The sequence below is a fragment of the Bombus huntii genome, chromosome 2 (genome assembly GCF_024542735.1).
Source record: "Bombus huntii isolate Logan2020A chromosome 2, iyBomHunt1.1, whole genome shotgun sequence".
Lineage (NCBI taxonomy): Eukaryota > Metazoa > Arthropoda > Insecta > Hymenoptera > Apidae > Bombus > Bombus huntii.
In genome coordinates, this window is record NC_066239.1 from 7521663 (window position 1) to 7532118 (window position 10456).

General features: G+C 35.7%; 1 protein-coding gene across 9 annotated transcripts in view; it reads left to right on the forward strand.

The window, feature by feature from the left end:
• The window catches only part of LOC126874172 (uncharacterized), a 137017-nt gene extending 126568 nt beyond the window's left edge, over nt 1–10449 (forward strand). For 6 of the 9 annotated variants that reach the window (XM_050635936.1, XM_050635879.1, XM_050635888.1 and 3 more), the window contains 9 exons: nt 113–208; nt 2225–2325; nt 2402–2533; nt 2613–2786; nt 3274–5157; nt 5400–5538; nt 5629–5751; nt 5834–6223; nt 6490–10449. In XM_050635936.1, coding sequence (XP_050491893.1) covers nt 113–208; nt 2225–2325; nt 2402–2533; nt 2613–2786; nt 3274–5157; nt 5400–5538; nt 5629–5751; nt 5834–6223; nt 6490–6533 — 3083 coding nt within the window. In that variant the 3' untranslated portion in view covers nt 6534–10449. Of the gene's footprint in view, nt 1–112; nt 209–2224; nt 2326–2401; nt 2534–2612; nt 2787–3273; nt 5158–5399; nt 5539–5628; nt 5752–5833; nt 6270–6489 lie in introns of all 9 variants that reach the window. The other 3 variants (XM_050635927.1, XM_050635944.1, XM_050635953.1) reach the window with 3 other exon arrangements.
• The last annotated feature ends 7 nt before the right edge of the window (nt 10450–10456 follow it).

Sequence of the window (10456 nt, forward strand, 5' to 3'; positions counted from 1 at the left end):
AGTTTCAGTTTACTGTTATTTAATGTCCATAAGGTTTTAACTCGACGACACGATAGCTCGACTTACAGCTTAGATACCATTCCCGTCGTATCACGTTGCGTTTGATTTTCAGGACGTTCGCTTCCGGTACTATGCGTCCACCTTTTCCACTGGTACGGACTTCTGGAGTACTTCAACCTGGACGTGGTAACCGTGTGGAAATTGTTCGGTAAGTAAATAGCGAAAGCGATCACTTCGTCAAAACCCGCGTTAACCACGTAAACGCACATAAATATACGCCGCGCTAAAAACGTAGTCAGACACTTTTTGAATTTTCGTAAGACGCGATTTAATTTAGAAATTATAAACTCGCTCGTAATATCACCAAGTTTCGTACTCGTATAATACACACGACACATTCGTAAACCAAACTCGATGGTAACTGTTCGAATACCTTCGCAAGCCACTGTATCGCTCCCGTTTCTCCGATACTGCGTTTCCGTGAAGGGCAAAAGCCGCGTATACCTCCGTATTAATGATCGTTGCTCTCTTTCTGCACGAAATTTTTACGTCATCGTCGGGCATGGAATACAGGTCGGAAGCTATTCGTCACCATTAAATATTCAAAAGGGGAGAGTCCCGTGAAGAGAAACAGCCCTCTTTACGCGCCGTACATATTCGTATTTATAGACTGTACACGACGCTTATTATTTATTTATTCTGTATAAAATTTCCATACAAACAGGATTTATGTAGCGACATGTATAAAAGAGAGGTTGGATGGGGTTACGTGAATATTTAAGTCCGCAATCGGTCGACTAAAACAAACTTGGCTACGCGAGGATAATTGTTGCAGTTTCTCTCGATAGAGAGGATGATGGATAATAATTATTGAAAAAAGTATCGAGATGATCGACCGTATTATTTGTTCGAAGGTATTTTAAAGGATTTACAAGATAAAGCCCGAGGAGATTTACCTAAAATATTGGATGAAATAATTTGTGGTTTTCTGTTGCGCAATCGTTCATTGTTGGGGAGTTATATCGTTACAATTAATTAAGCGTAAAAACTCGCGTGGAAATTGTTGTGGAATATTAAGAATGATAATTTTGTTACATCCTCATGTTCTTCGATGCTTGCAGAGTCTGCGATCTAACTTCGCCGTAGCCTCGAGACATTTTTAATTATGTTACTTTTTCGATCCCTTGTTTTATTTATTAATTTATTTATTATCAAAAATTTATTTACCAAGTAATCTTCGATTCGGTACTTTGCATTTCTTGACATAAATTAACTACGAACTAATATCTCGTTATCATCTTCGATTCAGTCGCTTCTTCATCTCTCTTCTCATCTCCTTTTTCCTCTTTCATCTTCGATTCGTTTACACGTTCCGTACTCTTTATGTCTTTTATCGTTCTATTAAAAACTCATTTTGTATGAAAATTAAAACATTTATATGCATATAATGAAACAGTAGAAGGATTGTGTCTACACATTGAATAAAAGAAAATGAAACCCCCAATCATCCAGGAACAGATCATAAATTACGGAATGGAGAAAAGGTAATTTTTGGAATTTTTGTCTGCCTTTGCTTGTCTCGTATCACGTAAAAACTACTGAACCGATTTTCATGGGGTTTTCTCTGTTCTATAACTTAGTATCCGAGAAAGACAATAGATAATGTTTCACCTCGATCCATTTCTTAGAAGATGAGAGATAGCCTGGCATCCAAATTGTATGCGCTCCCATATTTGGTAAAACTCAAGCAACGATGATTACTGTTCACGTGGTGTTTGTTCTGAGATCGAATCCTTTTATAATGTAATACTCTTTACTACGAAGAATGACCTAACTGTTAGTATGAAAAACACGTAAAATTCAGCTGCTTAAAAATCGTTCCGTATATCCACGCGAACAAGCACGCGGGCAAGAGCTAGTTGTTAAATAAGAGATCGCGATAGAAGTTTAAATTACAGAAAAATAGAAATTTTATCGAACCCTTTCGCTCGTATCTTTTATTACATCGTTACATCATTTAAACAACGAAATTGATAAAGTTGTACGTTTCCAATACACATAACACGTTAGATGCGAAGAAACTCGCGTGAGCAACTCTTATTCTTTGTAATTCGTTTAAACGGTGATTCCTATCGTTTAAGCTAATTTTTATTTAAAACAGCCACGCAAGATCTAAAAAACATATGGCAAACAATTTAATCATACTCCGTCTTCTCCCATTCAGCCTTCATCGAGGAGGGTTATCACAGCACAAATCCTTACCACAACAGTATACACGCGACCGATGTGACGCAGGCGATGCACTGCTTCCTCCAAGAGGAAAAAGTAAGTATATACGACAAGATTTTATGGCTTGTAAAAGATGAAGCATAATGAGATATGCAACGTTGTAAATTTACAGATCAGGGCGCACTTAACCAACTTGGAGATTATGGCGTCGCTGATTGCCGCGGTGACGCACGATCTGGATCATCCAGGCGTCAATCAACCGTTCCTAGTTGCCACGAGCAATCACTTGGCTGCTCTCTATCAAGTAAGTCGACGCAATTTTCGGCATGTTTAATACACAGCTGCGTAGAACTGGTGAGAAACGTTCGTTGACGGTTTCCCAGAACACGTCGGTTCTTGAGAACCATCATTGGAGATCAGCGATAGGATGTCTTCTGGAGAGCGGAGTTTCCGATCAACTGCCAGCCAACGTGAGGCCAGAACTGCAGCGGCACATCAGTTCGTTGATTTTAGCGACAGACATCACCAGACAACAAGAGTTTCTCATTCGATTCAAAGTAAGCTGTGAAAAATCTTGTTAACATTCGTCATCTTATAGGCAATATTCACACGCTAGCTATTTATCGATACAAAAAATACTTTGAAAAAAAGAGATTTTACAAAGAAGATGTATTTGGCTTATTTTTAACGAATATCTCTTTGCGTCTGAGAAAATATGAGAAATTGATGGAAGCAGTCTTTTCGATCCAACAAACTTTCTTCAGACAATACAGCAGTTTTCATTAAAGAACGGTTCGCGCATCGTAACATATGAACAATATACTAAAACTCGAGTAACCAAACGATAATATCAAATTCATTAAAGATATTGAATTTTTATGCGATCTCCATTTTATCTATAAATATAAATACGTACTAGGAAAGAAAATTGCGTGAAAGCAAAGGAAGAGAGAGAGAGAGGACTCTATTTCTTCTATCGTTTTCATATCAATTTAATATCTTCTTTTTATCATATTTCATCGTTTTTCTGCCGTATGTTTGCAGCATTACTTGGACGATAACCTGCTGGAAATGAGACGCGCAGATGATCGGCATTTCATTCTGCAAATAGCCCTGAAATGTGCCGACATATCGAACCCGTGCAGACCTTGGGACATCTCGCAGAAGTGGTCGCACAAAGTATGCGAAGAATTCTTTCGTCAAGGTGATTACGAACGTCGTCTAAACCTTCCGGTGACGCCATTATGTGATCGGCATACCACTAGCATACCAAAGATACAGGCTGGATTCTTTAAATTCGTGGTGACGCCTCTATACGAGGAATGGCATCGTTTCCTGGGCGATGGTCTCAGTGTATCGTTAATGGAACACCTGCGTACAAATCAGAAGAAATGGGAAGCTTTAATTCTGCAAGAAACAGCGAAGGATACGGAAACGGAAATCTCAGAACTCGAGGAAGTGGAAGACGCCGTCAGCTCTGTGGGAGATCCAGCTGCGGAAGAGGATACAGCAAGTATCGATTTGCTGATACCAGCTGCGTACGTTCAATCCTCTAAGATGCAGAGTCTGCCAGCGCGAATTGGTCTGGAACGCGTTGGAAGACGCCATTCCGTACCATTAAGTATCACGCAACCTATGACTCTTCTTCCACGAAGTAACGTTAGGCGTGAGAGTCTACCGACCGAACAGAGCAAATCGAGGAATCTTTTATGGAAATTAGATGACCAAAGTCTTTTAGATCCAAGCTCGATGTCTTTATTATCGTCCAAGACTAGTATACCCGAACTTTCCCCGAGTGCCAGTAATACAGGGGAAAGACCGGTCAGTGCTGAAAGTCTTCTGCCAGAAACCAGCATAGCCAGTATCACGAATAGCACTGAAGCCTCGAGATTAAGCACGGTATTACAATCGGATGTGGAAAAGCCAAGTACGCAGACGAAACAACTGACGAGACAACAGACCTTCCCTCCACTACAACCGTATGTCAGAACAAGGTACTTGTCCACGACCGCGGAGATGTCGCAATGTTACTCACAGATCTTATTAGAGGCAGACAGTTCGGCTTCTTCCTCGTGCTCGGTGAAAGAGAAATCGTGCTCGGATGGCCGCTGCGGTACTCCCCCGTCAAAAGAAATGGATACCAGTAACGTTGTAATGTCGAAAGAAGTAAATATGTTAAATAAGAGACGAGGTTCTGCGATTCCGGAAACATTTAGACAGAAAACAGAACCCGTACCAACTATCGAATATCCACGTCGTCATTCGGTTCAAACGATCCGTATAGAAGATATCAGCTTAAAAAATCGATACAAACGACCAACTTCTGCTCAAGGAACAGATTCCACGCATGTCTTCTACGCGTCTTTAGCCGGTTCACGTACCGACAAGGATGGTCACAGCATCGAGGAAGAATCTAAGCCAGGTACTATCTTCGTCTCGAAGACGATATTAGAAAGTGAAAAGTCGATAAGCGAGGAGCAACGGACTACAATATTAAATAAATCTGAACAGTATGGTTCGATAACCGTTACTACGAAACCAAAGTGCACCAACTCCGAATTACGAAGATACTCAACTCCTGTGCCAGAAACTAAGACAATAACGACTGATACCAGTGGTAGACGATTTACCGCGATACCAGTATCCTCCGAACTTAGCACACATAAAGTGTTCTTTATTGGTAGCCCTCCAGATTCGCCGCCCCTTGTTCAGAACGTGTCTTCGTCGAGCGACAGTGGTAGCGACTCGCGAAGAGCAGATACGAATAACGAGATTGTTTCTATCGGTAACAAACGGGATCCGGATCCTATGAAAGAACGAAATTCAAAGGTAGCCAAACTAAGTATGGATATACAGATGAAGGAGAACGTTGATCCGCGAGCGATAGAAGACACAAAAGGAATTAGTTTGTCTAGAAAGGGAAGTCAGGTAAAGTTCCGTAATATATTCAATGCCTAATATACAGCTTCTAGATTTTTTGAACAATTAATTTGTTTAAAAATAATAATTTATAAATTTGAGTAGTTAATATAATAATGAATTATAAAGAAATAATTGTGTAACTTAGAAATGGCAGCACAGAAATTATAATTATATTTACTGGAATATTTTAATTTCTATTTCATCTAAGTACCAGTTCAAATTAAAGTATGTTGTCGATCATTATTTAGTCATGGACCAGACGACGTGGCTCTGCTCCAGTTGGCCTCATGTCTAGATTGGATGACATTACGGTACCAGCTATACCAACCAGGGTTGATCATAGTTCCAGGCGTGGATCTGTACCAAATGACATTACTAGACAACAGGGTAAGAGAACAACAAATAATAGTTGTTCTAAATCACCATAAAATCAATAAAGCGTGGCTAATATTATAATAATATTTGCTGTATTTTCAGGCGGTGGCTTTAATAGATTAGCCTTAGGACCTCGAGAGGGTAATGTTGCAGGACCTCGAAGAGCAAGTCTCCCGCAAGAAACTGCTCTTGGAAATCTTCTTGGCAATATCTTGTCTTTAACAAGTATGTATATACGCTATATAATTAAAATTGTAATTAACAAGTTTTTGCTTGAAGTTTGTTACTACTAGCTGCATGTTTCTAGATGAACGAGAAAATCTCCCAATAAATAATAACAATAATAATAACAATACCGGAAATAGCAACAATAACGGAATAACAAGAATAATCGATAGTACCGGCCCTGGCATGCCGTCACCGCGGCGAGGTTCAGTGCCAGCAGACATATCCGAATTACGCCGTGATATGTTCAATAGGAGTAGCATAAATGGTAAGCCTCGTAATCGGAAAAAGGTATTGAGGAGAAGGAGTTCCGGAGGACCAGAAATGTTCTCTGGAGGATCCACAGATGGAAACGATAATGGCACATGGCTTAAATGGAAGAGGGAACTAGGAAAAAAGGACTCGATTCCTGAACCGATCGTCAAACGAAGAGGTTCCTTGCCCATAGAGATGGTGGCCATTACTCATGCTGGTCGGTACAATCATAGATAAAGGAGGATGTCGTTAAACACAAGCCGGTACCATTGCGTTCTCCACTAATATTTTTACGATGGAATTGAAAATTCGCTAGTTCTCACTCACTCACTTAAATATTTTCAATTCGTTAGCAGCATTTTAGTAGAAAATCTAGCATTGATCACATAACACTACGTACGTTCGATATAATCATTTTACATAGAAATAGGTCATTCGAATTATTATTGGCCCTAATGAAATCACTGTGTATATGCATGCCAGGATCAGGATCAGGAGCACGAAGATCTAGCTTATGGAGGCTTTAGCATGCAGTAGAAACAAGTGGACCGTCCGTGTTATCAGCGGTTAACATCAGATCATCGAATACTACCGTACTGACAGTCTTTCCTTACAACGTTAGCAGCAACAGCGATGATTGACTTCCACGTTTCTGGATTGCCAAAACTGGAACTCTTCTAACCAACTGTAATTGGGGGCAAGTGAATTTTGTAAAATTAATCAAGATTTCTATAATAATATTTGCAATAAGAAAACGAAGGAAAATGTTTGCGGCGATTTATTAAACGATCGTTAATAATAATTTTATTGCCGTTATCCCAAATACTACGCGTATTATATGCCTATAGTAAAGAAAGTGAAACAAGCTACTTTAAAGGAAAATGGTATATGTATATCTTTGAACATCAGTATAGTATACTAATTCAAGATTGGCAGATTGTAACATGAAATTTTGCGACAGGGTTAAATAATAGCGAACGAAGAATGAAGAAATATGAATTCTAAATTCTTCCCCGCAATTAGTGCACCCGCGTGGAAGAAGTAAAAGTAATATACGCATATTAGTTATGTGAGCTCTATATTCATTTGTGCCATACACAAATGTTGTTGAAAACGAGACACAAGTCAAACACAGGGTTCAAAATATGACGATTTTAATAATTAAAATGCCTAGGTTCGGAGAAGGAGAAAAGACTGGTAGAGAAACTCACCGTTATAAAATTAGACACTTCTAAAGTGGCACATAAACTGATTGAAACCTAATGACATTTGCTCATAGTTAAGGAAATTAAAATTTTTCGAAACAATTGGGATAGAATGACGTTTTATCTTCATTCGGTTGATCATACGTAGCGTGCGTCATTCCCATCAAATATTAAATACGTTTCTGTACCCACCTCGAACATATGATTTTTTATTTTTTATCGACCATGTTAATGCAAAACAAGTTGAATTTATTATTAAGTCGAAAATAAGAGAAAGTAACGGCTATGAAAAAAATAGCTCTGATAGGAAAAAATATACTCAATATCAGATGTAGTTTTATTTGAAGTCTAATGAAAATCAAGATAGACATTCCATTAAAACAAATAGCGTACACTGCATAGTAACATGAATGAGAATTAATCATGATAAAGTTGTAATTATCGCTATTTATCATTATTCATTATACTATCATAATCATAATCATAACTATTGTCATCATCGTTGTTGTTATAGTTATAAATGAAATCTTAAATGACCGTTCAAGTAGATAGACATTGTAAACTTAGGAAGTAACAATATGTGCGTTTAATCTCAAAGTTAATTAGTTAGAGAATTGCGTGAAATTATAACCATGATCGTTTATTATCAATGAAAACTAAAGATGGTTACACGATGAGTGGGTTTACGGTACGTGAACCGAAATCAATCAAAAGCCACAAAAATTCGTTTATATTATCTATTAAAATATTAATTTAGTAAAGAGCGTTCAAGTAGTAAACTTTAGTTATTTAAAGTACAATTATTAAACTGCCTGTGCACAAATATGTACAACACGGATTCAAGCGTTAGTTTATTTTATTATAAAATTTCTGTTATTATAAGGTTATTACAATTGTATGAAAGAGAAATCTTTAATAGCGTCTTGAATTACGTTTTCTAGGAAGTAAGGAAAGTTATAATTTATATCACGTACTGTTATAAACCTATCGTCCCTCTGACTGTCAGAAAGTAAAGAAATATTATTAAGCCATTACAGTTCAGTAATAATATATACTGAGTCTAAGTTTATAACTAATTAAAGTAATAATTGATATCTGTATTGATGTAATATAGATAGGTGATCCACTTTCCAAGCAAAATATTGCAAAGCTTAACAAACTCTCCCTGGTAAAGATTCCAGATCTTCTCGATGCAAGAACTATCAGAGCTTTATGTGTACTTCACTCAAAATGACCAGAAAACAAAGGTGAAGAGAATCGCCTTGAATAGATTTCAAATCTTTGAACACAAAATATGAAAACGATTCTTAAGTTTTCCTACTTATAATGCAGGGTCACTGCATAAATGACTCGTTGTATAAGTGTATTGACAACTAAGTTAGTATAAAACTACTAGTCTTTCTAACTCTTAATATAATTTGTATATAAATATAAAACTATATATATACATCTCATTTGACAAAGAAATGCACAGACAACGCCAAGGAACACATTGATAAACGCTATTGAAAAGTTTCAGTGAAAAATTTATTTATTTATACTTCTCTAAATACTTATCTTTACAGACAGACCAATAAAAATGGGACTAAATGGAATCTCTTTGTGAAAACGATAATTGACTTAGCTTCTGAACTAAATTTGAATTCAATAATATACATGACCATTCTGTCCAACTACTTTTTGAAGAATTTACGGCACCTAGATATACATACATGTTCCCTGTTACAATACAAAACATGCCTCATTCCAATAGAGAATTATTGATGTTCTTCAAAAATTCTCTTCTGCCATCCTATAGATATGTACCATGTATTTATATTACACTGTTTTCTAAGATTATATTATCGCGGATGTGCAAAATTAACGAAACAGTTTATTAATTATTATTTTATAGGAATGGATGTAATAGAATATTTGACATACAATGCATCAAGCAGTGTCTATGCTCATACAAATATCAATTTTTTATGCCAAAATCTTACGCTATTATATTATTATGAGTCTTTAATCTTTTATTATAATCTTTTTTCAAGCTTTTACTCGATCATTTTATTTGCAACGAAGGATAAGTAAAAAATAAAATAAAATTCTAAAAATTCAGGGATATAGTTTTTTGTTTAAATTACTGTATTGATAAAAATTTGGAATTATATTCACATTAAAGTTATATCCAATGTTATATTTATATGAAATATACTTTTTTGCAATTTCCTTACAATTTTTTAAAATATCGATTGTTTAAGATCCTAGATTACTATAATTATTACTGTTAAAGTTCACATAATATGTATGCACATTTTGATACCTAACAATGGCCAAATTATTTATAATTTTTTTGTATTATTATTTTTAATACATATATAATGATACTATAAATAATTTTGTTTATACTCCATTCATAATGAAAACATAAGAAAAATGACAACCAATTGTCTCTCTCTTTCTCTTGAGGTATATTAATATATTGAAACATCTGCGATACGGTGAATAATTAATTAATGTATGAGTGAAATTGAAAAGCTTGTTCCCAAATTTAATAAAATGATTAAGTAAATTAAATCAGAATATTTCCTTTCAAAATAAATCAAACAAGTGAATACCACAGAATGTCTCTTTTTTTAATTAATATTCTTCTTTTTACGTTGAAAATATTGAACATTGTAATTATACACCAGCAAAAAAAAATCGCGTGCAATTCGCAGTATTGGAAATGTCAATTAACAAGTAACAATTCGTATGTAATCGGTCTGACGATAAGAAAGTCGTTATGTATTTTCTATAATGTTACTGGTAGATAGCTACTGCGTTAGATACAATTAAACGATGTGTTCTTATCATTATTCATAATTAAATTATAATGTCGTTACAATAAACGCAAGATGCGAAATAGTATGAAATGGATATGTGCATGTGTGGCAGCGATAAGAATGTGAGTGTAGTTCAATTTATTGTCCTATTTATGGTGGACAGTGTGGAAAAAAAAGTTAATATATATGTATATGTATGTGGTGGCTCTACATGGCCTATTATATTATTAGATCGAAATTACTATAGTAGATAATTATAGTACCCAAATTTTCTATAATTTTCATTTGGTTGTATTGACTATTTATTTCATCAATGTACATGCAATTTTACTCATTGTACGGTACAACTCCCATTATAAGTTTCAAATTGAATGATACGTGATACAGTATGTAAACCCATCTTCTTTATTAAAAAAAACACACAAAAGTTATATGAGT